General features: G+C 44.8%; 1 protein-coding gene and 1 long non-coding RNA gene across 2 annotated transcripts in view; one reads left to right on the forward strand and one right to left on the reverse strand.

Moving 5' to 3' along the window:
- Positions 1 to 26,147, forward strand: part of LOC146342233 (uncharacterized) — a 30,572-nt gene extending 4,425 nt beyond the window's left edge. The window contains exons 2-5 of the long non-coding RNA XR_014783929.1: positions 13,305 to 13,426; positions 19,745 to 19,908; positions 21,600 to 21,872; positions 24,336 to 26,147. This is a non-coding gene — a long non-coding RNA (uncharacterized LOC146342233). The remainder of the gene's footprint in view (positions 1 to 13,304; positions 13,427 to 19,744; positions 19,909 to 21,599; positions 21,873 to 24,335) is intronic.
- TRIM72 (tripartite motif containing 72) lies at positions 1,351 to 14,850 on the reverse strand. Its single transcript, XM_084805970.1, has 7 exons — positions 14,657 to 14,850; positions 8,650 to 9,067; positions 7,379 to 7,474; positions 6,229 to 6,459; positions 5,400 to 5,422; positions 5,080 to 5,198; positions 1,351 to 3,855 (listed from the first exon to the last, which is right to left on the reverse strand). Exons 2-7 carry the CDS (start codon positions 9,046 to 9,048, stop codon positions 3,284 to 3,286), a joined length of 1,440 nt encoding a protein of 479 aa, XP_084662096.1. The 5' UTR covers positions 9,049 to 9,067; positions 14,657 to 14,850; the 3' UTR covers positions 1,351 to 3,283.
- Positions 26,148 to 27,841: the final 1,694 nt, after the last annotated feature.

Raw genomic sequence — 27,841 nt, forward strand, 5'->3', positions numbered from 1 at the left:
ATCTTGGAGCCCAAGAAAGTAAAATCTGTCACTGTTTCCATTTCTTCCCCTTCTATATGCCAGGAAGTGATGGGGCCAGATGCCATGATCTTCGTTTTTTTAATGTTGAGTTTCAAACCAGCTTTTGCACTCTCCGCTTTCACCCTCAACAAGAGGCTCTTTAGATCCTCTTCGCTTTCTGCCATTAGGGTGGTATCGTCTGCATATTGGAGGTTGTTGATATTTCTCCCGGCAATCTTAATTCCGACCTGTGATTCATCCAACCCGGCGTTTCTCATGATGTACTCTGCATATAAGTTAAATAAGCAGGGTGACAATATGCAGCCTTGTCGTACTCCTTTCCCAATTTTGAACCACTCGGTTGTTCCATGTCTGGTTTTTACTGTTGCTTCTTGACCCTCGTACAGGTTTCTCAGGAGACAGGTAAGGTGGTCTGATACTCCCATCACTTTAAGAATTTGCCAGAGTTTGTTGTGATCCACACAATCAAAGGCTTTAGCGTAGTCAATGAAGCAGAAATAGACGTTTTTCTGGAATTCTCTTGCTTTCTCCATGATGCAGCGAATGTTGGCAATTTGATCTCTAGTTCCTCTGCCTCTTCGAAACCCAGCTTGTACTTCCGGTAGTTCTCGGTTCGCATACTGCTGAAGCCTAGCTTGTAGGATTTTGAGCATCACCTTGCTGGCATGTGAAATGAGCGCAATTGTGCGGTAGTTTGAACACTCTTTGGCGTTGCCCTTCTTTGGGATTGGAATGTAAACTGACCTTTTCCAGTCTTGCGGCCATTGTTGAGTGTGCCAAATTTGTTGGCATATTGAATGCAGCACTTTAACAGCATCATCTTTTAGGATTTTAAATAGCTCAGCTGGAAGACTGTCATCTCCGCTAGCTTTGTTGTTACTAATGCTTCCTAAGGCCCACTTGACTTCACTCTCTAGGATGTCCGGCTCAAGTTCAGTGACCGCACTATCATGGCTATCGGGGACATTAAGATCTTTCCTGTATAGTTCTTCTGTGTATTCTTGCCACCTCTTCTTAATCTCATCTGCATCTGTTAGGTCCCTGCCTTCTTTGTTCTTTATCATGCCCGTCTTTGCACAAAACGTTCCCTTGAGATCTCCGATTTTCTTGAAGAGATCTCTAGTCTTTCCCATTCTGTTGTTTTCCTCGATTTCTTTGCATTGTTCATTTAAGAAGGCCTTCTTGTCTCTCCTTGCTATTCTCTGGAACTCTGCATTCAGTGGGATATATCTTCCCCTTTCTCCCTTGCTTTTCGCTTCCCTTCTTTCCTCAGCTACTTGTAAAGCCTCATCAGACAGCCACTTGGCTTTCTTGCATTTCTTTTTCTTTGGGATGGATTTCGTTGCTGCCTCCTGAACAATGTTACAGACCTCCGTCCATAGTTCCTCAGGCACTCTGTCTATCAGGTCTAATCCCTGAAATCTATTCCTCACCTCCACTGTATATTCATCAGGGATATGATTTAGGTCATACCTGAATGGTTTAGTGGTTTTCCCGACGTTCTTCAATTTAAGCCGAAATTTTGCAACAAGAAGCTCATGTTCTGAGCCACAGTCAGCTCCAGGTCTTGTTTTTACTGACTGTATAGAGCTTCTCCATCTTTGGCTGCAAAGGACATAATCAATCTGATTTCGATATTGACCATCTGGTGATGTCCATGTGTAGAGTCGTCTCTTGCGCTGTTGGAAAAGAGTGTTTGCTATGATCAGCGTGTTCTCTTGGCAAAACTCTATTAGCTTTTGTCCTGCTTCATTTTGTACATCAAGGCCATGCCTGCCTGTTATCCCAGTGATTTCTTGACTTCCTGCTTTAGCATTCCAATCCCCTATGATGAAGAGGACATCTTTTTTTGGTGTTAGTTCTAGAAGGTGTTGTAGGTCTTCATAGAACCGATCAACCTCAGCTTCTTTGGCCTCAGTGGTTGGGGCATAGACTTGAATTACTGTGATGTTGAATTGTTTGCCTTGGATTCGTACTGAGATCATTCTATCATTTTTAAGATTGTACCCCAGTACTGCTTTTCCCACCCTTTTGTTGACTATGAGTGCTACTCCATTTCTTCTAAGGGATTCTTGCCCACAATAGTAGATATGATGGTCACCTGAATTAAATTCGCCCATGCCTGTCCATTTTAGTTCGCTGATTCCCAAGGTGTCGATGTTCAGTCTTGCCATCTCATGTTTGACCACCTCCAGCTTACCTTGATTCATTGATCTGACATTCCAGGTTCCTAAACAATATTGTTCTTGACAGCATCGGATTTTCTTTTCACCACCAGACACATCCACAGCTGAGCGTCCTTTCGGCTTTGGCCCAGCCGCTTCACTCTTTCTGGCGCTACTTGGAAATACCCTCTGCTCTTCCCCAGTAGTATATTGGACACCTTCCGACCTGAGGGGCTCATCTTCCAGCATCATCTCTTTTAGCCTTGTGATACGTTCCATGGGGTTTTCTTGGCAAGAATAATGCAGAGCAAAGTGTCTCAAACAAGATCAAAGTTTGATAACATGAAGAATGGAATTCTGTGCTCAGTGGAGGAAAAAGATGTGTGAGAGGTAAATTTGCACAGACTTGCTTATTTCTACACAGTTTATTGTTCTTTGAAGATTTGTACTTTCAAACAATGGACTCTTTTTGATGAAGATTATGATAACATGGAGAGAAATGTACAGAAGGCAGGCCATGGAGTTTGAGTTCAAATGGCCAGTATAGTGGGAGAGATTGTGGGAGCCATGCCCAGGCTTCCCTTTTCTTTCTGAGTCTGGAGCCGCTGCCCACGTATTTCTCAGTTTGACTTTGCAAACTATGAGGGCAGAAAGAGTTTCATTTTTAAACCAACAAGATGGGCAGGATTCCAGACTTGATGCCAGATTCTATGTTTATGCTGAACATAGAATCATAGAATCATAGAATCTTAGAATAGTAGGGTTGGAAGAGGCCATCAAGTCCAACCCCCTGCTCAATGCAGGAATCCAAGTCAGAGCATCCCTGACAGGTGGCTTCACTATGCTTCAGCAGAAGTATAGTGATGCTTCTGCTGAAGCAGATTGTATGTGGACACAATTTGGGTGTCTTCTAGGGTGTGGAGTTAAAATTGCCAGTGATTGTTGGGGAGATGGGCTCAGCCTGGAGCTAGCCGCTCCGCACACTTTGGGGCTTCTAAACGGGCTGTGGCTGGGTGTGTCTATATGCTAAAATGTGAATGGGTACTGTGAAGATCATCCCCCCACCCCCACCCCACCCCACCCCAGGCAGGGGCTGATTACTGCCCTTCTGGCTCTGGAGTGTAGATGACCAGAGGCTGGCTGTTCTTGCCCTTATCGTGCCAGCAGACATCAAAGAAGGGGTAGACGGTGCCTGTAAAGCGCTCATGGAAGGCAAAAATCTGTGCCAGGTTGTCTTCATCACTGGCATCATAGAAGGCTAGGATGCCATCATCAAAGCTGAGGTAGATGCCAATACGGTTGGGCTTCGCCTCCAACTTCAGTGGCCGTGGTTCCTTGTGCTCCACGTGGGCCTCGTAGGTCTTGCCTTCCTTGCAGCCCACCAGCCAGAAGCCATTGGATGGGGTGGCATGCAAGCGGCCCTTGCGCCCGGCTTCGGCCGAGATGAGGCCCAGGGCCCAGCGGGGCTTGTCGCTCACCGTCACCTCCCAGTAATGCTCGCCCTGCGAGAAGCTCTGGTGTGTCACTAGGCAGTTGGACTTGTCGAAGCGCTGCGGGTCATCCGTGCTCACGGCTTGCTTGTGTTCCACACACTCCACCCGCTTGCCGTCCTCTGCCACCACGAGATTGGCTTGTGCAGTGTCTGGGTCAAAGGTCAGGTTCTCCAAGCCTGGGGAGGAGAAAGGAAAAGATATGAGGGAGTTGTGGATGAATATGAAAAACTGTTTCTTCTTTTTTAAATCAAGGATTTAATACATAGATGGACTTTCCATGCTTACTTATTTTAAAAACAAACAAACGCTGGGGGTTGATTCAGAAGCATATGACCATTTTAATGTGCTATCTCAATTACACAGTGAAATCACCAGTGATTGCTTTTCTGGATTGGGTGGGGGATTTGACCAGTCCTATTCACTGCAAACATCCCATTTCCTCTGCATTGTTTTCCTGATCAGCATCATACACATTGAGATCATGTGAGAAACCTCTATATTCTGATGTAGCTCAACAGTGCCCCTAGAGCATCTGGGAAGCTGGCACCATGCCAGGATGCCTGACTAGGCTTGTCTCACCTTCTTGTTCTCCAATATGCATTCAAAAACTTAAGCTCTTATTTTAGAACAGGCTAACTAATTCAAACTGTCTTAGGAACGTGGGTCCAACCATTAAGTAATTTTCTGATTTTCTGGCTAGACCTCTGAAAGCAGAAATGGGGGCTATTGCATGATTGCACAAAAGAACAATGATCTCTGCTAAGGGGCTGGCTTTTACTAAACTCAGATTCCCATAACAGAGTTTGTTCACTCCTGGAAAGCCTTCCATATATAACATCTAGCTGGAGGCCAAGATGCTCTCTCTCAGACCATCCTCTCTGCAATGAACTTTTCATATGCTCTGGAACCCCAGACTCTATTCAAGTAACATTCAGGTAACATGTAACGGGATAAATTAGATAGACTTTATTTTATTTGGATTTCTCTCTGGGTGTGTGATTGTTGTCATACCTTGTCTCCCCCCTTCCAAATAAACTCTTTTTTTTAATTAGCACATTTAGCTGTGTTGTTTTAAAAGGAAATTCTCACTAAACTCTTCCCCATGCGAAGGATCACATGGTTAGAAAACTACCACTTCTGTTTTCAGGATTTTCACAAGGTTTTTGTTGAGTCTTGTGTTTCTAGGCTTTGGGCAAGAAAATCCAAAGTACCTTTCTTGTTATATTTTTTCCTATGGCTGGGCTGAAGTGAGGGGACCTTGGCAATAGGGCTCAGAAACTCCCTAAGCAGCAGGACAGACTATGATATATTGGGAGGTTCATCCTGTCTGGTGACAGCCTATCAGTAATTCTTACTGGGAGGGAGTCATCCCTCCCTCCCAGTCCATAACAGATTTCTACCTGGCATCAGTGCACGGTACATCTTCCTCCACACCTGGAACTTGAACTCATCTGAAATGATGGGGAGCTGGATGTCCATGCGAGCAATGGGTGGGGACTCTCCAAGAATCTTCTGCAATCTACAGCAAGGAAGGGAAGGTTGGCATTGTGGGAAAGAAAGAAGAGGAAAGAAAGAAGAGTCCTTTACCACATCCCAATAAATTTGAGAGCATCGTTGTCCTTTTAATCTTTTACATTTCTATTTTAAAAACAATTCAAATTTTGAAGATGTTAAAGAGAAGCAATGCTGGCTGTGAGTTTATAAAGGGACAATTACTCACCGGCTGGCCACTAGGCAGTATTTCTGTGGAGAAAGAGAAAGAAGTCAGAGCAGAATAAAAGGAGGTAGTCCCTTCAACCCAACATTAAACCAGGAAAAGTGAGGGATGAGATTCACCTGAGGACACATATATTTCAGAAAAGCGAGGGGATGGGGCGAGACACTAAAATGGGGTTTGGAGGGTGCTAGAATAGGGGGGAAAATAAATATATGGGCGTGTTTTAGAACAGTATGAATTCTGTAGCTCACAAATCCTTTGTGCCCTGGTTCCAATACTGCAAGCTTCATGCTCTAAATGTGACACTGACTAGGACAACAAACAGGGACCTTTGGATGGCTTGCGGGGAGTAGAAAGCAGTATTTGATAATGTTTAGTTGCTGTTCAACATTTTAATTGAAGGCTTTGTTTGAAAGAGTAGAGATTTTGTTCCTCCAGACTGCAAAAGGTACAAAACTGTGGGGAGCTGCAAACATGATAAAGAACAAGATGTAATGTTCAAGAAGAGTATTGATATTGGATCAAATGAGAGTGGACAAGGAGAAGAAAGGCCAGTTTGCATAAATATTGTGGCCAAAATTGGTCAGCCTTGAACATCAGTTAGAAGGGTATGAAATACCATACATATGTATATACGTAGTGACTCATAAGCACTCTGTAATGTGATTCATAAACACGATGAGTCTGTGCTGGTACACAAAAAGGCAAATACTGTGTTATGTAACATTGTATATGAAACACATGAGCTTAATAGTACCCTTCTTATTAGACCTTAGCTTAGCCAAAAACTGGAAAGAACCAGAAAGATGGGGAAGAATGGGGCATGCCTCACCCTGAGAAATTCGGTCTGTGGTTCATCTTGCACCTCCCCCAGCACGGTCTCCATCTGCTTGAGTTGGTCCAGGTAGCGGGTCATGGTCTTACGCTCATTTTGCAAGGCGTCTGTGGCCTGGTGCTGCACACGCTCAGCCTCCCGGCCCAGAGAAGCCTCCAGTGCCCCCAGGTAGGCACGCATTACACCCAGCTGCTCAGACACTTGATGCTTGAACCGAGACACTGTATCCTGAGAAGGGAGAGACAGAAAAATGGAACCTGGGATCACTTCTGTGCTTCTTGCCCCTGGTCTCTAGCATTTTCTTCCCACCAAACAGCTCTCCTGACCCTCCGCTTTCTTTGGCTTTTCCAGCAGTGCAGCCTACTGTATATTAAATGCTGGCTTGCTACCATTTCCTCTCCTCCTTGCAAATATTGGAATGGGGCAGTTTCCTCAGGAGGAGAGTGCTCTGAAAACTTAATTCTCTTTCTTTATTAACACCTGTTCATTTGCAAATTTACAGGTTTGGAATAAATGTTGCCAGTCAGGGCTTTTCTACATGAGGCATTTATCATGTGCTTGTCATTCCCTACTCATGGTCGTTTATGAGTTCTTTAAACAACGTCGTGACCCTCCAGTTTTGTTTCTGTATCTACAGAACAATTTCAGCAAGCTTTTTTTAGAGTAGGGAAAATGCAGTATTTAATTGTTAAAGCAAAAAAACCTTTTTGTCTCTCTTGCGTATTTGTGCTATTCTGCTACACCACAGTGCCACCTATAGGTTATGTAGCAGAAAAGCAGGAAAGGAAGCTCTCCTCGTGTAGCATTTGGATCTCAATTCTGTGATGAAACCAAAAGTAGATATAGTGGATTAACAGCCTCGTGTAGAAAAGCTCACTGTGGTGTTCCTCAGGATTTTATTAATAACTAGCCTTTTAAAAAACAAACAAACAGAAAACACTTATATGTTCTTGGGGCATATCTATCCTACGGATTTAAACTAGCTTCATAGTCATTCCCGCTTCCCCCTGGGAATCGTGGTCCTATGAGGAGGAGTTAAGTATCTCCAATAGAATTATCAACACTTACCCCATCCTACAATTCCCAGGCTTCTTTGAGGGAAACCATCATGGCAGTTAAACTGGGGTAAAACCTATGTACGACTCACCTCCACATCGGCTATTTGCCGGTTTAGCAGGGCAATAGTTTTCTCCTTGCGCACTTGGGCCTCTTGCAGCTGGACTTGCTGCTGGGGAAGTTGTTTCTATAATTATACCAAGAGGAAAAAAGGGTATAGGTCTAATTCAGAATGAGAAGATGAGGAGAGAGGGTACTGTAACTACACTTCTAATTTAAAACAACTATTTATCCAGTGCCGTAATCCTGAGGGCTCAGGCTTGACTTGGTGGGTAAATGCCACATTTTTGGAGAAGCCAATAAATCAATACCCCAAAATGGAGGCCTTAGCTCAGTGGCTGGTGAAGCACATACTTTGCAAGCAAAAGGTCCCAGGTTCAGTCTTTGACATCTCCAGGTAGTGTTGGGAAAGACTGCTGTCTGAACACACGGAGATTTGCTGCCAGTCAACATAGACAATTACAAGCTACATAGAACCAGTGATCTGATTGGGTGTAAGGCAGCTTCCTACAGTCCTCAGGTGAGAATTTACTACCATGTGTTTCCTGTCTAGCAGTCTTACCTCCCTCTGCCAATCTGCAATAAACAGGCAAGACAGGGATGGGGTGGGAGGAAACTTGAAGGAGGAAATCACAAATGAGTAGTGAGGATGGAAAAGGCGAGAGTCCAAGGGGAAGCATGATGACTCTCGCATGGTCTGGAAAAGCTCTGCTGAAGATGTGGTTCTGTAGGAAGGACTTAAGGGTTTAATTACTAAATAAAGGGGGAGGCTGTTCCAAGTATATGAAGCAGCATGCCAGAAGGTATGGAGACGGATTTGGAAGGAGCAAAAAGGCAGCAACAGCAAATGAGCTGAGAGAACAAGGGAGTATATTCATTTAGACCTAGTATGGATAAATAGCTTTTAAATTGTTTCTGGACTGTACCGGGTCAGATTTCAGGTGGTGGTCGAGATGGAGTTGCATCACTTAATGCTTCCTCTTATGAAGAATTCCCTGAATGTAGACAACTAGATGTCTGGGAGCAGGATTGTAACCTAGCCTTTTCTCTCCGACATGTTAGTTTTTCTATATGGAGGGATTTTTTTCCCTTTGGGAAATGTTCAAATAGGTGAGCCTCCACTGCAGTCTGAAGTACTACTGTGCCCGGAAAGAATTTTACCACGGGATAAGCCGTTTGCCTAGACTGGTCAGTAGTCAGAGAGAAAGAGACTAGGTTTGCCCATTGGAGTGATATGGCACAGGGTGGCGAAACGGAGAACTCCGATGCAAGGTTTGAAGGCCTTTGTGTCCTGATACCTACCTTCATCCTCTGGTGGGCCTCAGCAGCAGTGATGATGTTGTGCCCCTTGTGCTTGCCCAGGGAGGCGCACACCCCACAGATGACTTGCCGGTCCTGCTCGCAGTAGACGCTCAGGGGGTCAAGGTGCTCCTCGCAGTGGTCACGGGGGACCTGCCGGAAACACTCTACGAGGTGCTCCATCTGCTGGTTGATGCGCAGCTGCTCCACCTTGGTGAGGGCCTGGCAGGTGGGGCATGAGGTGGCCTTGCCGTCCTCTTCCTTGGGCACTTTGGACAGGCAATCCTGGCAGAAGGTGTGCCCGCATTCCGTCGTCACAGGAGACTGGACCAGCTTGAGGCAGATGGGGCAGCTGAGGTCCTGGTGCATGCCCTGAATGAGGCGCTGCTTGGAGCTCGACATGGCGGCTGAGGGCAAAAAGCTGGGGAGACCAAAAACGCTGCTCTTTATATTTTGAACCCATATCCTGCATTCTCTGCTACACTGACACATTGTAAATAGCGTGGCCAGTTGCACATCGTGAAAGAAGAGGACACGCGTCGCCATAAAAGGGGACAAAAGAGGACACAAAAAATGTATATGCTAATTTATATGTATCGATGCAAATTTAGAAATAACCATAATTTAAATAGAAATACAGTACATCTCACCATAGTGGGGGAAACTGACCCGGTAACCTGTGTGCCTGCTTAGTCTGCTGACCAGGTGCTAACTGTTGATGGGCAACTTCAAGGTCCTTCCTCTCCCTTCTTTATGGTCTCTTACGGTGTTTGTATCTTGAAACTGGACTTTGACTAGACAGCCCTTCAAAAAAGGGATGCCTTCAAATAGAGGACTGCCCTCTGTGCAGGACACCTGGCCACCTGGGACAAGTACCCACCAGAATCATCATCATCATCATCAACAACAACCTTGTGCAGTTTAGCCCCCTGTGGAATGCCTGAAGCACAGCCCTTGTTGACCTTTAGGAGCTGCAGGGGACTGAGGGGTTTTGCTGTGAGGAGATGGGAGAGAGTCCTGTGGAGACTCTGAGGAGAGGTGAAGATTGGGGGAGAGGACAGAGAAACTGAGGCGATTACAAGCAGGAAGGGAGTAAAAAAGGAACTTCTGTCCTCCTCACACAGGAACATTTATTTGGCAGCAGCTCCACCACCAGGACAGCTAGGATATATCTATATCTAAAGATATAATATAGATGCCCAGGGGTTGTTCCCCTAACCCCTGTCAGGAATTGTGGGGGCTGGAGGCACCCCACACTATTTGGGGGCCTTGGCATTCTTTCCCCTAATCCATCCCACTACAGTTGAACCCAGGTCCCATAGTTCCCTCCACAATAAAGAGTTGCTGGAAGGGTATGAGGGGCTACAATAAAAATGCTAGTAGTTAACATTTGTATGGCACTTTCAAGTGGTCAAAGTGCTGCACATGCTTTATCTAGTTGTACTTCTTACAACAACTCTGTATGGTAAAAGCCATTATTATTAGCCTCCTTATTGCAGGTGGGGGACTGAGGCTGAGTGAGAGTGGCTTGCCTAAGGCCAGCCAGTGAGTTGGCACCGGTGAGATTCAAACTAAGGACTTCCTGATTTGCAGCTCAGTCTTAGTCACTCCACTACACCACAGTAATGAACTAGAAGTTGCTGCCTTTCCCAAAAGGGGAAAATGGCTGAGTTCCAATAGAGTAGAACAGCTTTGTGCATGCACAGAATGCAAGAGTCCTTTGAATATGTGCAGATTATGGTTGCAACGGGTGAATTAGCCCCCTCCCCCAATGTATGTATCACTGGCAGTCTGCAGTGTGCACAAACATTACACACAACTGTGTCTCCTCAAGCTCAGAAAAAATTGTTTTGTTTGTTCCTAACTGAAGGTGTTTTCTTAGAGTGGTAATCACTCAGGTTTCAGTGCTTTATATGTGCTAGTCACAGCAAGGATTGCAGAAGTTATCCGTGCTGTAAGGCTAACTTTGTTGCTCAGGTAACTGCTTTTTACAGATGGACAGTACCCCCCTCCCCAGAGATGCGAGCATGATGAGCACAAGGCAGGTTCTAAAGGACTTCTTAAAGTCAGAAAAACATTTTATTAATAGTAGTAACAGAGATAGGGAGAGACTTGTGACATGCCTTGCAGCAACGTCACTGGCAGTGTCCAATAGGAGCCTGCCTTCCCCTCAGCAAAATGGGCCACCAGTTGCATTTACTGGTACAAGTACTGCTGATTTCCAGAAACTACAGTTAACAGTTTGAATGCTGGGAAATAACCATTTCTGCACCATGAAGTGTTTAAAAACTCAAGGGTGGTATAGAAGCATTTCAAACAAACAAACATTGAAAACTGTTTCTGGGGGGCTGCTAAGCAACAGAAACCTAGCTCCATTTATGGATTTATTTATTTAGAAGATTTCTATCCTGCCTTTTGACCAAATGACCCTCATGACAGTTTACAATGGGATCTCTCTCTCTCTCTCTCTCTCTCTCTCACCCCTCCCCCCATAACCCAGCAGGCCTTAATCTGCAGGCTAATGGATGGGGCCAGAGTGTCCTTTTCTGTTGCTTCTGCAATTTGAGGGCAACTGGTAGTTGGAGCTGAGTGGGTGTTCAGGGCGTTAAGTCAGGGAGGGGGAAGCAAGATCCCTGCAGCTGCTTGTCCTTTGGTTGCTGGATGGTGCTAGGCTGGACTCCCCCTTGCCATGATGCTCTTCCTGGGAGGCTTGCGGTGCACCTGCTCAGCGGCCCTTGGTCCCCCGGCTGATGGCAGAGCGCGCTGCTTCCCTTCTGCTCTGCAGTCCCAGGGCAACTGCAGATTCAGAGGTTTTCATGGTGCCCTTCTTCTGGAGCTGGCCAACGCAGGGGCAGGACAACTAGAGAGAACGTGGAGCCCAAAGTGGAAAATACAAATGGCACACATTTCCATGCCCCTGCTAGTTAATGCCGGGACACAATCCAGCAGGAAGTCCTCTTGCACAAAGTCCCATTGAAATGAATGGGAGCTCCCATTCATTTCAATGGGGCTTTGTGCTGGAGAACTTATGGGTAGGTTGTGTCCCCATGACCCAGATCTTAATGATGCCCCAGCATCACAAGGATTTGGCCTCATAGGGTAGGCCTGCCTCTGAACCAGTGTGCTCCTGCAGGGATCCAGATGGAGCCTATGCCCCCATAAGGGTGTAGAATCTCTGGATCCCAATTCCTCCTGAACCAATCTGCCCAGCTCAGACTTTGGGAGAGGTGATTTTCTTGCTTTCACCTCCTCCTCTGTGCAGTCACGCTCAGGGCCAGCTCAGTTTGACCTATTGCAAGAAGGAGAGGAATGTTAAGCCCACAAAGCAGCTGCTGGGCTCTGTGTTGGGCATGGTGACAAACGCCCTATAAATAGTTCAGAAGGGAAAACCAGATATGTAGCTAGGAGAGTGATGCCTGCTTACTTCTTTCTGTCTCTTCTGTGTGTGCAGTATGTGGCTTTGTTTCAATACAACTTGCTTTTATGGAGCTCTGCAGTGTTAGCTATAAAGGTTTTTGCACTACTCTGCACTGCACAGCCTTGTACATTCTAGACAATGTAGTTTACATCAGCAGTTTAACGTTTTCAGATCTGGGACCTGCCGTTATTTATTCATATCCTGCCCTACCTACACGAAGTTCAGGGCAGCATACACAGTTCTTCACTCCCAACAACCATGTGAGGTAGGTTAACCTAAGCAGTAGGGAGTGGCCCAAGATCACCCAGTCAGCTTCATGGCTGAATGGGGATTAGAAACTGCATGTTCCCAGTCCTAATCTGACACTAACCACTGCACCACATTGCTTCTCAATCCCAGTCTAAAACTGTAGCCCCACTTTTAGGTTTGGTTTTTTTTTGGCAATATATCTTTCCTTCTCTGTTTCTAGAATAACCATATACAAAGAAGGATGGAGCTCTTGCACTTTTAACAGTTGTATAGTAAAGGAGCACTAACCACTCTAGTAAGACAGGTTTCATCTTTTGAGTTTTAAAAATGTTCAAATATTCTCAAATTTCTATCAGCCAGTGCATCTTAGATTATACGTGTACCAGATTTCAGCTTTCTGTCTGTTCTTGAAGCTAACCTTGCAGTTTTGAATTACTGAGTGCAATCTTACGCACATTTACTTGGCAGTTGGGTTCTGCAGAACATACTTCTGAATAAATTTACATAGAGCTGCACTGCCAGTTGATTAATCAAATTAGTTTTAATTGATTAATAAGCAGTAAAATTTGCATACATCTGCATATTACTAAAACAATTGAAGAAAAATATATATCTTTAATATGGTGCATGGATATGTTGCAGCAGGAGAGGCCATTTCAAGAGAGGCATTCTCTCCTATGTGATAGTGAAAGGGGAATGTGTCTTCCAAGATGGTGCTTGTAATCTGCAGTTCTTTTAGGAGTACTTACATATTCCCTACAGTGAAGGGCAGTATAGAAATCCTTAAATAAATATTAACATAAATAATAATATATTTCAATGCATTGCCCAATTAATCAGAGATGCATTTTAGTTGGTTAAAGGGTTTTTAATTGATTAATCTAGCTGGTTTATTGCTGAAAGCTGCAGCCCTAACACACACACAAAAATACATGGTATATAAATTAAAACTTCCTTTTGTACAAGCACTAAATATTTTTTATTTTAATAGGCTGACCTAGGCTGACCTCTCAAGGATGGGAGCATGAAAAGTTTATAAAGTTCCAGGAAATTGTGACATAGCAAAGAAAAACTAAAGCCAAGGATTTGGAAACCCATCAGCACATTCAACAGGTAAGCCTGGTTTCAAACCGCATTATGTTGAGCATCATAATGTCTTTTAGATCCCATTTTATGCTGAAAGAGGAACGCCATGGAACTCAAGGTTTCATATGATGAGGTCACCCCAAACCAACAAAACCTCACTCTCTGGTACAGCCACATTGGATTAGTCTGATAGGAAACTAGCCTGGTGTGCTATTAAGAACATAAGAAATGGCCTTGGCAGATCAGACCAAAGTCCCTCAAGTCTAGCATTCTGCCTCTGGTACTGGCCTCTGGAAGCTCATGAACAGGACATGATGGTGGTGGCCCATCTCTCAATGCTTGTCCCTAGCACCTGGTATTCAGTGGTATACTGCCTCTGGACATGGAGGTTCTATTTTAGCTCTCATGGCTAATAGCTATAGATAGACCTATCCTTAATTTATTTGTTTAATCTTTATATAAACACACATCTAAACAAGTGGCCATCACCACATCTCATAATCACTTCTCTCTCCCCACATAATTAATTAATTTATAAACCTTTATCATGTCCCATTACTGGCAATTTCAGTGTGTGTGTTGTCTTGGCCTTCTAAGGAAGACAAGGAGCCCACCAAAACCCTTTCTTCTAGATTCTCCAGGAATCAAAGCATCAGATCCAGCTTTAAGCCAGGTATGTTACTCCAGCTTCATAGTTCCTCCAACTCAAAGGAAGAAGCATACATTTCCACCTAAGTCTTAGGACCTAAGGGTAGGGGGCAGGATGGAGAAATAGTCCTCATTAACTCTCCACCTCCTACTTTTCATCCTAGAACCAACTGACTAATTACCAGTTTATCGGGTCTCTAGATACACTGCAACCTAAAGCATTCCACCCCCTATTTGATCTACTTATTGCCATAACTAAATTGTACTACAAAGGAGGCACAGCAATAAATACAGAAATGGGTGCTAATGTTCAGCAGGTCTTTGCTGGCTACAAAATACAGCCCTACTGCAGTCACTTCTCAGCACAGGCCTTTGTCTCATCTGCCCAGCGGAACTGTTTAATGCTGGTCTTTCTTCCCAAGGTGGAGCCCCCACTGTCACTCCCCCAGGCATCTGAAGAGCTTGCAACACCCATCAGGCTCTTTTGAAAATTCTGTCCAATCGATCCTTAAAACATTTGGGATGCATCTGCAACATGGTTAAAGGCATAAAGTGTGAATGTAGAAGCAAAAAGAAATAAAAGGAAACGAGATGGGGAGAAAACCTTACTAGATCAGATGACTGTTCACGGGAGGCAGCAGTGTTCAGACAGTGAGTAGCAAGAGATCAGATAGGCTCCAAGGAGACACCGACCATCCTGGGACAGGCACCGAAGCCTAGTGAATGACCCTTGGTCCCGCCCCAGGACTTCCTATATATAGCTCAATAACATGCCACAATTCTGGGAAGGCTAGCCTGTCATCCAGTTTTGTGTGTGTGGCTCTGAAGGAGGCTGGTGTGGGGGAGGAGTTCTCACCCACATGAAAGATTCCACTTAAGTATCTTGGTCCCTTGATGCAGCTTTTTATCCAGGCCATAGAGAGCTCTCGAGGGGCAAATGCTTGGCAATGTTTTGTGAAAGTCATAACTTCTACTTATTTCCATGGGTGGACAGTCCTTACTTGAATTCTTGAGTGCTTGGAGCAGCTGAGGGCCAGGGTGGAGAGAAGGAAACTCTCAAGTGTCCAGTTTCTCAGCAAAAGATATCACAGAGTCACAGGCTGCACATAATTATATCTGGCATTACTTAGGTTTTGGGAATATGCAGAGGAAACTGAGTGGTGTAGTGCATGGGGTGGGAGATGACGCTGGATCTTTTGGATGACACAGGAGAATATGAGGCGGTAACCCTGCACCTTGAACGTACTCCTTCAGACTGCAGGTGGAGGCTCACATGACTGAATGTCAGTCCATTTCAAAAAATAAAATAAAAATCCCTGCACAGAGAAAACTAGTATGTCAGGAAGAAGAGATCTATACTAGCCATCTCCCTGACATGTTAGTTGTATATGTGCGAGATACAAATTTATGTATTGCATATTACGTGCCACACTTCTTCCAAGGAGCTCAGGGTGGCATATCATCACAACAACCCTCTGAAGAAGGTTAGATATGAATGAGACAGAAAGAGAAAGAAAGAGAGACTGGTCCAAGGTCATCCAGTGAGTTTCATGGCTGAGTGGAGATTTGAGCGTGGCACACTCTTAACCACTGCATGTTATCTGCTGTTTGTGTAAAATAGGCCTAAATGTATGCCTCAAACTGACACTAGATTTGCCAGAATTAATTTATTAGCCTTTAAGGTCGGATTTGGGAAGTTACTTCAGAGGTTGGGCGGGAACTCCACGGTGACAGGTTTAGTTCTCTCCCCACTTTGTTGCAGTTTCTACTGGAGTCAAATCTGCCCCATCTGGGGATACATGGGGCTTGAAAGCCCGGATCGTCCCAAAGCTAGCCCGGGGCTCTCATCAGGTCACATGGCAGTTTACAGTGAATTGCTTGGGTGCCTACCTGGTGGAGTCTCATCCATGTCAGCACTTAGAGAGCCTGTTCCCTCCCTCCCGCTCCCACCTTGTTCTGTTCTTTTTGCTTTCTCTGGTCAGTGTGTGTTAGCGCCTGCCTCCACAACCTATGCTGGATTCCTCCCATTTATTTATTTATTTCCCTCTAAAACCACAGTACCGCACTAGCAGCTACTCCTGAACAAATGCGCTATTTCACGATAGTGCTATAGTGAGATAGTGGGATAGGAGGTATATGTACTGCTGGACAAATGCGCAATAGTGCTATAGTGAGATAATGGGATAGAGGATATAGGGCAATTCCCCTATTTCTATTGTGCAATAGGGATAGCTTTTAAATGCGCAACTGCAGATTCTGCAGTAACTACCTCTGGAACTGTGATCTGGCCCAGTAAAGTGCCATTTCACTTTAATCCTTTACTTTAAAAAAAACTTAGAGGCTGCCCAGAGCACATGCATATTTTTCAGGGATGGCCACCAGAGTTTAGTGGTTGGCAAGTTGAAGTAAATGCCATGAGGTAGCTCAGAACTCTGACGGCCACTTGCGAAATGTTGGAAACATCAGGGAAACACAGGTGGGGAAAACACTGGAGAAACACCCTTGACAGGGTCAGTGAGGTCACGACCAGGTGAAAGACACACCCCTGGGCAGGCTATCATGCTGGAGTAAATGTGGAGGGTTGGTGCATACCACAATAAAAGCGCAGACAAGCTGAATGAAGGAAAACAATCAGACTAAAAGTATTCTCAGAAGAAAAGGTTCTTCAGCACAAAAGTCTGGGGTGGCTGTAGGATGGTCATGATGTCATGTGCCCTGAACGACCTCTGAACGCAGCAACCTCACAGTAAGTCGCTCGTGGAGACACCCCTAGGAAACAGCTTTGGGAGGGACATGGGGTCTAGTGGGTTAAAGCATGCTGGGTGAGTAGTGTCCTCCGGGGTTTTACCCTCTGATTTAGGAGGGAAATTGGGAATAAAGTTTTGATGAGGGGGGCTAGGAAATGGAATGAGTTCATTCCTGTGAAGGGGAACGGAGTCTAGTGGTTATGGGAGTCCTTGCTTGAGTTCCAACTGGGACTTTGGAGAGGGGATTAGTGATTGCGAGCCTTGGCTTTGAAACCACTTTTCCCTCTCAACAGCTGAAGCACAGAGTGATCCAACCTTCCTTTCCTTTAGTAATTATCCCTCTGCATTGCCCTACTTTGTTGCCTAGTTGCTCAGCTTTGCCAGCACAAACTATGGTCCTACAGAGGCACCTAGTGGCAAACTCACTATGCAAAATAAGAAAACTCATTTTCTGACTGAGGCAGCATCTTTCTAACACATGCCCCACTGTCACCCTGTTAGACATCAAGTTATAAATATGTTTGTAAGAGGATGATTCTAGAGCCAAGTGGAGGTGAAATATTAGGACCAAGATGGTGGCCACCAACTAGAGCCCTTTACTACATGGACATAATAAGATCTGACCAAAGATCCACTTAACTTGGCAGCTTCTAGAGGAGTAGCTGTCTTAGTCTGTTGCAGAAGACAACTGTCTTGTGACACCTTAAGAAATAACAAATGTATTAATGGCATAAGCTTTTATGCATCAGATGCATGACGTGTTATCCTCAGGAAGAATGTATATGCCAATGCACATAAAGCAGTCCTACAGAGGCATTTAGGCCTTCTTCACACAGAGCTTTTATTCTGGAATCGAGATGGCTCTCTCATGGAAGTTTGCAGGCTCTTTAGATGACGTTGTGATCCTCCAGGGCATCTCCTGCACTAAATGCCCTTTGTTCTGTTTTTAAATCGATTGCAGATCATCAGTTCCCTCCTTGAAAAGAGGAAAAGCAAAAGCGGCAAGAAGAGGAGCGAGATCAATGAAAGATATGGAAGACTCAGATACAGGGAGAAGGAGGGGGAAAGGGGAGGGGGGAAAGGAAGCTTGTGAAAAAGGGAGTTGTTGTGATCCTGCATTTAAAACGGAAGCATAAAGCCTCTTTTTAAATGCAGGATTTTAGGCTGGTGTAGAGATGCTCATTGTGGCTAACTTGTTATGCAAAAGAAGAAATAGTCATTTCCTGACTGAGGCAATAGCATCCCTCCCCCTACTGTTCTGTTAGACTTCAAAAATCCAGTTACATACAAGCAGTGTTCATAGGGGGATGATTCCAGAGCCAACTGGAGGTGAAGTATTAGGACCAAGTTAGTGGCCATCACATAACTAAATCAGTTTACCAGATCAACATAAAATCTGTTACAAGGGGCCAGACCAACGATCTGCTTAACTCAGCAGCCTTATTGCTGTGCGCTCTCACTCACACACCACCACAAACTTGCATGCATACACATTTGACAATGCATATGGGACTCAAGGAGACCTTTACCAGAGTTGTAGTGCACACACTGCAGATTTATGCACAGTGTTTCAACGAAGTGGGGAATGGCTTCTTCTAAAGTGGTAATATGAGCTCAAACAGCCATTAAAAGTCCAAAGGTTAACATTTTGTTCTTAACATGTACACACATGCACACACATTACAAAAGAGAAAATAGTTTGGTTAATATACCAACCCCTAGCACATGTGTGACAGATTTGTCCTTGTCTAGGGATATTTTGATATGGGGGTTTTGTATTCAGCTTAATCATGGACCAGCAAGTAATATATCCCATGCCATATTCCAGGCACAAAATGTCACCCAGGAAATCATAAGTTTATAGAATTCCTGGTATTAACACACAGAATTTTTAGATAGAGGACTCTGAGATCAGGTGTGTCTTTTTTCTTTTCTTTTTTTGTACTTAAAAATCTTAAGCAGTTTCTACATGATTCACATTTGATATAAGAGCATTGAACAAATACAAACAGTACGTCATTGTTATAACCAAAACACCCTTTTAAAGCATTTTAAGTTTAGTTCTAGGAGCACTGCCTTTAAAGTAATAAAATATCTCACCCAATAACATTTCTGAGCTTGTAGCAAAACAGAGTAGAGAAGTCAATGAGGACTGGCGCCAATGTCCTTCTGAGGACAGATGTTGCATCCTGTGAGAACCGATGTTTGATTTTGTGAGGACAGGTCCTGGGGCCTGTTTCCGCAAGTGATTTACTCTGAACTGGCTGAGTGTGGAGGTTGTTAGGGATACATGATGTTGTGGCCATCCAGCAGCCACCCTGGAACTTATCAGGTAAAAACTGGATTTCTTGAGGCAGCTTAAAGTCCAATTCTTTTCCTTAAGTTGAGTTCTCCTCTGTATAGTTGCGTGTGCCCCAACCCCTGCATTGACCTCGGGTATGCTAGCCCTGCCCAGGGGTGTGCCTTTCACTGTGACCCCAGTCAAGGGGTGTTTTCTGTGTGTTTCCCGTCCCTGCACAAACCAATTAGTGTCTCCTCAGAAGTAACTCCCACTGTGCTGAATGAGGCTTGCCCTCAGAACTTACAGAGATCCCCTTCAATTGACATGGCACAGTTTAAAGCCCAATTCCCTAAGTGAGGTAAAGTGCAATCTTGAGGCGCTGATGCTCCTTTGTTTGCTTTATTGCCTTGGGAAGTAACTACTTCGATCCTTCTTTATAGAGATCCTGCCAGTTAAAATGGGGACTGGTTTCTGTCTTTGTGTTTACTGCTCTCTTTCCTACAACAAACCCATTAGTGTCTCCTTAGAAGTAACTCCCCTTGTGGTCAATGAGGCTTGCCCGCTGAATGCCCACATCAAAACTTGGCACAGTTTAAAGCCCAATTCCCTAAGTGCGCTAAAGTGCAATCTCGAGGCTCCAATTCTCCTTTGTTTGCTTTATTGCCTTAGGAAGCAACTACTTTGACCCTTCCTTATAGAGATCCTGCTGGTTAAAATGGAGGCTGGTTTCCCATCTTTGTGTTCCCCCGCCCCTCTTTCTCAGCACAAGCATACGTGTGTCTACTTGGAAGTAGCTCCCATTGGGCTCAATGAGGCTTGCTCCTGAAATGCAGGTGCGTCTGGACTTTCAGGGGAAAGGAGGAAGGGGCGGGGGAGAGGGTGGGGAAGCCTTTCTTACTGGTCGAGCAGCCCCTGCCAGTCTGATGACATTCACTTCCATTCCCCCCACCCCACCTGGAAGTATGTTTCTGTCAGTGACATATAATGGTGCGGTGCAGTCCTTCGTGGAGCCCCACATGGAGCCATGCTGATTCCATGAAAAATCCGGTATCCCTCAATGTGCTTCACCCTTCCGTTGTTGTGGAAACACAGCCCTGGACTTCCTATACTTTGGCTCTTATATTTATATGATTTTTTTAATATTAGCGCTGCTTACATGATACTTCTCCAAATGGAAATTTTTTTAACCATCATTTATTATTTTTTCCAACATTGCCAGCTATGATTTTGGGAGTCCACAGTTACCTCCCCGCTGGTCGGTTCCATGACCAACTCTCCTAGGCACAGCCATTTAGGGCATCGAGAAATTTAACCTCTTTCTAATGACTGGAACATGCATTTATCCAGTCAATGTGGGGGTAATTGAAGTCATCCATTATTATAACACTTCCTCATTTTGAGGCCTCCCTGATTTCATTTTCCATCTCAAAATCACCCTGAGCATTCTGGCCTGAGGGACGATAGCATGTTCCTAGTACTAAAGTAATTTTGGAGCCTGGTATTATCACCCAGAGTGTTTCTGTGGAAGAATCTGCTCCTTTTAGGTGCTCTAGTCTGCTCGGCAGTATGTCCTCTTTGACATACAGAGCAACGCTTCCCCCAGTATGCCCTTCCCTGTCCTTCCTGTAGAGTTTATATCCAGAGATAACTGTATCTCACTTCTTCCCTCCATTCCACCAGGTTACCATAATGCCCGCTATATCTAGGTTCTCCTTTAAAACCAGGGACTCCAGTTCTCCCATTTTGGCTCAGAGGCTTCTAGCATTTGCATAGAAACACCTATACTCTGTGTCCCTCCCCAGATGTCTTTGGCATGTGCATCTTTTGCTATGGCACTTAGGCCTCTTTGATTGGCTATCATATTTCATCATATACTCATGGCTTATTTCCTCCCCTTCTACATTTGGGCAATCAGAAACATTTTCATTTTCATCCTCCAGGGACGATATAACCTGAACCAGATACTTCCTAGCTCATGTTGGCTTTCCCCCATGGTTTAGTTTAAAAGCTGCTCTGCCACCTTTTTAACGTGTAGTGCCAGCAGTCTGGTTCCGTTTTGGTTCAAGTGGAGCCCATCCCACTTATAGATGGCCCAAAATGTTCCCCAGTGCCTAACAAATCTGAACCCCTGTTCCCTGCACCACCATCTCATCCATGCATTAAGATGCCTCAGCTTCGCCAGTCTAGCTGGCCCTGTGCATGGAATAGGTAGCATTTCAGAGAAAGCCACATTGGTGGTCCTGGAGTTCAGCCTAGCATCCTAAATTTGGCTTCCAGGACCTCAGGACTACATTTCCCCACATCATTGATACCAATATGGACCACGACCACCAACTCCCCCCCCCCCCCCGCCCAAGTATCAGTGGCCAGAGGAATGGGAAAATCATCTTGTTTACGCGCTCTGTGAGAAATGAAAGCCTCATGATAAGTATAAAGAAAGCAACAATGTAATGTGTAGTGGTTAAGGGTAACTGAAGAAGCTATTATGGAAAAATAACAATAATAGTGTTTGTTTTTGTTACAGGTGGTGAGCAATAACAGCACACTGGTAACATTTGAAATTGGGACTTGGAAAGGAGTGGTGGTTTTGCTTTTGCTGCTCTTATCTGCTTTATCTTATTTGTTTATGTATTGATTCATAAACCAAAAAGCTCACCGCTATGCTGATGACATCCAGCAGTATCTCTCCTTGTCAATGGATGCCAAGGAGGTTGTGAACATCCTGCACCGTCGCTTGGCTACAGTGATCAATTGGATGGGGGTTGATAAGCTAAGGCCCAATCCAGCCAAGACAGAGGTATTGTTGGTCAGTAGAAAAGCTAATCTAGGATATCAGGTAGAGCCTGTTCTGGTTGGGGTGGCCGGTCAGGTAGCTGCTGTGACTGGGAGCACCTTTGCCCAGCTTTGACTGATGTGCCAGCTGCACCCCTTCCTGGAGAAGACAGATTTGGACACAATGATCCATGTCTTAATCAAATCCTCTTTATATTATTGCAACATGATCTGTGTGGGACTGCCCTTGAAGAGTGTTCAGAAACTGCAGCTAGTGCAAAGTGCAGTGGCCAGATTGCTTTCTGACGCATGCCTTGTTGACTATGTTAGAGTGGTTTTGCATCAACTGCAGTGGCTGCTAGTCTGTTTCTGGGCACAAGTCAAGGTGCTGGTTCTTACCTATAAGTCCTAAATGGCTTGGGGCCAGGCTATCAGAAAGACTGCCTATGAACCTGCCCATAGTTAAAGATATTTTTTGGATGTCCCTCTGTGTGTTCCAATACCAAGAAAGGTTAGGTTAGTGGGAACATGGGGCAGGGCCTTCTCTGTGGCAGTTCCCCACCTGTGGAACTCCTCCTAGCTGGATTAAGGACACGACTAAAGGGCTGTAGCGCCTGGCCCACCATCTTATAGAACCCACAAGCTAGTTCTGATTCCCAGTTTTCAAAATGAAAAAAGAGCAACTCTCTAGCCCTTGTACAAACTGAGATATGAGACAAAACATTCGGGCACATTCCAATCTTCTTGTGAGAAATAGACAACCATTTTTTCCCATTGTTTTGTGAGAAATAAGCCTACAACCACCTTTCAGTGTGTTTAGCCAATGAATGAAGTCACAGCTAGGATCAACATTTGACCATAAGGATAAGCGTAGAGTGAAGACTTGTCTGCAGAAGGGACTTCCTGGTTGATTTTGAACTCCACCTTTTTTTTTTTTTGGTCTACCCTTGAGGAATAGTGGCTCATGACTTAGCTCAGGACTTACTTCTCTGAGTAAGAAATCACGCTCTTTTTACTGCGTTTTTGTTCCCTCTGAGCTCAGCGCAGCTCCTCCAGCTTAAGAATATTCTCTGGCTACCCCACTGCTACCTTCCATTACTGACAATAAGTCTGGGTCTGTCACTGGCCATTCAACTTTGCCATCACTTCCCAGAAAGCTGTGTATGAGTACACATTGGGAAACTGAAATGGTGGTCAGTCACTCACTCTTTGAGGTTTTCTACATGAGGCTGTTAATTCACTGAATCTACTTTCCTTGCAGGATTGAGATCCAAGCACTCCACGAGAAGCCTTTTGTTTCCTGCTTTTCTGCTACATAACCTTTAAGTGGCACTGTGGTAAAGCAGAAAGGCATAAATATTCAAGAGGAAATCACACTGTCTTTGCTTTCACAGTTAAATGCTGCATTTTCCCTGCACTAAAAAAACTCACTGACATGCTGGTTAGACACAGAAGCAAAACTGGAAGGACACAATGTCATCTAAAGAACCCATAAACAACCATGAGTAGGGTGTGACGAGCGCATTAAATGCCTCATGTAGAAAAACCCTTTGTGATCTTTTCCTCAGCTCAGCTATTGATGATGGCAGAGGGTTTTCTCTGTATGCTTGCCATCTCCCCCATCCCTGAACACTCTCCTCCTTCCACCTATAGCAGTAGTCCCAGGTAAAAGGGTACAGGATGAGGAAAGAAAATTATGTACTGAAAGTAAACCTCCAATGTGGGGTGCTCAGGTTTGGGGCGCAGTTCTGTGTCATACTGCAGCTGAGGGTAAAGTGGGCCAGAAGCAGAAGACACGGTCATGGACAGACCAGAGGTCAGCCACTGGATCACGCAAACATAGTCCATAGGTGGAGATATAGTGAAAAGACAGGATGGTGGTCAGGTATTGGGTTGGTAGACAAGAACCAAAAGGGACAGAGGCAGGAGGGAAGATGGGCCAGAAGCAAGGTGTGAGGCTGTCTGTGTTGTTACTCTAACTGATGAGTTACTCATCCTGAAGAACACAGCGTAGAGCAAAAACCTTAAAGGATGAGCCAGGTTCTTTCAGTCATATGGTCCTGGCTGGACTGAGGAGCTGCAGTTCCAGCTCCATCCACCAGATGGGTGGCTCTACAGCAGAGCAGAGTTTGGGCCAGAACATCCTGTGTGTATGAATGATTGCAGCCTTACTGTCAGTTAGGTGTTTGTGTTGCAATCATAGCACAGGAGTTCTCAGCCGGTCCTGACGGAAAGGTCTTAACAGTGGGTTGTAATGTACTTAATACGGATTCTTAAAGGTACACTAAACTATTTGTATAGACACTGGCCTACCTTACAGAATTGTTGTAGCACGCTTTGAAGGAGTACTTGAAAGAATGGAGCCTTTGAAGCAGAACTCCTCAGTAAATTGTGAAAAAGAGGATTCTCATAGAAGCAGTACTACCCATATACTGTATGCCCAGAAGTTGAGAAGAAAATGTGTATGAATTTGCTCTTCTCTCTGCAGCCTTCCTTTTCTAGGTACAGGAGCATCCACAATAAAGAGACACACTTGAAAGTCAAAGTCAAGAAAATGGTGTCTCCTCTACAGTCTGCTGTCCAAAACAGCTGCATCATATTGCTGTATGGGAAAGCATGGCATTTTCATGTTAAAGGCTACCCTACAGGGTTGTTGTAAGGATTTCTGAAAGCATGTATGTGGAAATTCTTTGGATACTGCTAGCTTTGGATAGTGCTAACTCATGACAAAATAATCAAAATGTCTCCTCAGTGGTTCCTCTTTTGATATTGAACTGCAAACATTGCCACTGGAGCAGAAAAACATCAAAATAAAGGCGAGTACTCCAGGGAGCAATCCTATGGTCTGTACAGCATCTGGGGGACCAATAGGATTTTTTTGGATTTCTGGATCTGAGGCTGGATGACCTCCAAGCCTGGAATCTGAGGCCCTCACCCTTGCTGCAGTGGAGGGAAAGGGGGTGTTTCTGTACATAGGGAGTGGAGGAGACCTTTTAAAGTTTCTAGTTTAATACTATGCCCTTTTGATGTACAGAATGACACCACCTCCAGTATCCCCTTTTCTGTCCCTCCTATACAACTGGTAAGGGAAAAATGTGGGATCTGTACCTGTTCCTGTAAAGCTGGAACTGCATTTGCAAGGACCAACTTTATGAAGAACTGAAAATCAAGGACAAGCTCCTCATCAAAGATCCCAAGAGGAGATGAAGCAATGAAGAAGAAACAGCAATACCTTTCTAGGGAGTGAAAAATCCACCTCCAGATGATCCTCTTTTGGAGAAGATTTATACATCAATGACAGCAGGCATCAGTTTGAGCACAGCCCATAGTGCCCCTTCATGCATGAATCACATAAAAAGGAATCACATGTAGAATGGCTATGCACCTCTGGCCCCACCTGAGTTGTTCAGCACCCAATATCCATGCATTAGGCCTGAATGTCTGCCAGGTAGTCTGTGCACACAGAGTTTCCCTGTGTTCTGGAACCCTGCAAGACCAAGGCTCTGGAATGCAGGGAAAGCTACATGTGTAGGCTTTCCTTTGTAGACGTCCATGCCTAATGTGTGGACACCATGAGTCATGCCAGTAGCATCGTGGGGGGCAGAGCTGCAGTCCCGCAGTCCCATTCTACATGTGGTTCCCCTTCAGTGATGCACAGATGGGGGTGGGTGGGTTATATTGTCCTTACCTCTCTTACCTCTCCCTCAGATGAACAAAAGCTTGAGCATGTGGTCATTTTCACCGAGATTGGAGCTAAGCAACAGGGTTTCCTCTGAGATTCTCAGAGGAAATTCTGAGCGCCTTCTCCCCTACATCCCCAGTCCACCACCTGAGGTCCTCTGAGGGCTCTCTGCTGCAGCTGCCTAATGGGAGACTGGCAGCCTCACGCAAGAGGGCCTTCTCCTCTGCCGCCCCTCCGTTGTGGAATGACCTGCCAGTTGATGCACATGACCTCCTTGAAGGTTTTTAAGCAGGAATTAAAGGCTCTATTATTCCGTCAGCCTTCCCCTTTTAGAACTCTTGTTCCTTTTGTTGGCTCTTGTATACTGTTTTTACGCTGTGTTGTTTTTATTGTTGGATTTTTTTGTTAAATTGTTTTTAACTTTGTATGTCACCTAGATTATTCATATATAGGCGGGTTATAAATTGAATAAATCAACAAATCAATAAATCAATAAATTCTCAGATCGAGGGGTCTGCCCTTCAACCTTGGGAATAGTGTTGCTTATGTTTCCTGCTGCATCCATATTATTTCTCCTCAACCTGTACATTTGTAAATAAAAATATTTTTATCAGAATTATATAAGCCTCTACTCCTTTCTCCCCAAAAGAATCTGACTCTTTAAAGCAGAGGTGGGCAACTTGTACTGCCCTGAGGGCTGCGTGTGGCATTGGGTGGGGATCCAGGGGTCACACACATTTGCATGCACAAACACACACTCCCCCGCACACACACTCCCCCCCCACACACACACAGATCCAGATTGCTGGGGTTGGGGGAGACTTTAACCTCAAAAGGATCGCTCCACCTGTTACATGTTCAAAATATTTCTTACGCTTCTGCCCCCACCCCTGCCTTCTGAGAGGTTTCAGGGACAAAGAGCCCAGTGGCAGGACACCTGAAGAAAGGGGGCAAATCAAGGGTATATGAACAAGAAGAAAGAGTTAGCAATGCTAGCTAGGGAATGCTGGGAGTTGTAGGACTATTTCCTGTCTAAATGTGCACAGGATTATGCCTTTAGAGAGGCAGAACTCTGAAGAAAAGGCTTGGGAGGGATCCAAGGGGACATCTCCAGATAAACTTACCCAGCAATTGCACGGTAGATTTTAAATGGGGGAGAGAAAGAGGAAGGGGACAGACTTAGCTTGGGGGATTTTTCAATAAAATGTAGAAAATATAAAATATTTATAAGGCATCAAAGAACCCTACAGAAATGATACAGAATGCAAAAAGAACCAAAACAACATTCACAGGAATTATATTCCATATGATACTAGTGAAATTTTAAAAGAAAAAAGTATTTAGAATTGAGAACATAAATCTATACATTAGGGACATGAATCTAAAAAGACACAACACACAAGGAAAAAGGAAAGGGGAGGGAAAAGGGGAAAAATAATTCTTTCAGCAAGGCTGGTGAAATGGCCCTGCTCTCCCTCTGCTGGAACAGCTGCTGGTTGGGACTATTCTCACAAAATATTGTGCGGTTCTTTTCTCCCCCTTCCCCTTACTGTAGCCCTGCCACACACACACACACACACACACACAATTTCCTGGATACTGATCGCATCAAAGCAGGAAGTAATTGCAATGCAAGATAATTCTAATGAGGGTATATGAGATACCCAAAGTTCTTCCAACAATTCATGGCATAGCCTCGGGACAAATGTGGTAAAAATCCTTTTCCTTTCTACAGATGTTCCGACTTCCTTTGAAGTGCAGTCTTAAAGCATGCTTATATCTTAGTTCCCAAGAGTAAAATGGGACTTCCACTGCAATCCTATATATATATATATCCTATAGTATTGTTATGCTACTGCACCCCATTCCTGAGAGGGGAGAACTTGCAGGGGCTTCAGTGCTTAGGAAGAATTCAGTGTGCTGGAATTTTATTCTTTTATTTATTTCATTTCTATACCGCCCAATAGCTGAAGCTCTCTGCAAGGAGGGCACTGGAGACGTGTGGTGTTTCTTTTATAAAGGTTTATTTACACTGTGCTCAGGATGAAGGCCTGACGACACCACAACTCCAAGCAATCCCTGCTTTCTCTCTGCTGCCCAGCTATCTTCTTCTGCAAGACAAAAGCTGCCCTCCTTCTGTCTTAGATTCACCCTTCCCCCAGATCCATTTCCTCCCACCCTCTCAGGTCTTGTAGAACAAAGGTTACCAGTTCAAGATAACTTTTGGGTAACTTGCCCAAAAGACTGCATTGGGGGAAATCCTCAGTCTCTTTGTACTCAGCAGCACTGAATGGTGAGGTATCTCTGGAGGT

Source organism: Heloderma suspectum, chromosome 6, assembly GCF_057233095.1.
Source record: "Heloderma suspectum isolate Gila_16-S chromosome 6, 16-S_ref, whole genome shotgun sequence".
NCBI classification, from domain to species: domain Eukaryota; kingdom Metazoa; phylum Chordata; class Lepidosauria; order Squamata; family Helodermatidae; genus Heloderma; species Heloderma suspectum.

Coding starts and splice junctions, on each gene's coding strand:
- TRIM72 (XM_084805970.1), bottom strand. CDS start 9,048: ATGTCGAGCTCCAAGCAGCGCCTCATTCAGGGCATGCACCAGGACCTC. Junction 7,475..8,649: donor AGGCCCACCAGAGGATGAAG/GTAGGTATCAGG, acceptor GTATAATTATAG/AAACAACTTCCCCAGCAGCA. Junction 5,199..5,399: donor TACTGCCTAGTGGCCAGCCG/GTGAGTAATTGT, acceptor TCCTTGCTGTAG/ATTGCAGAAGATTCTTGGAG.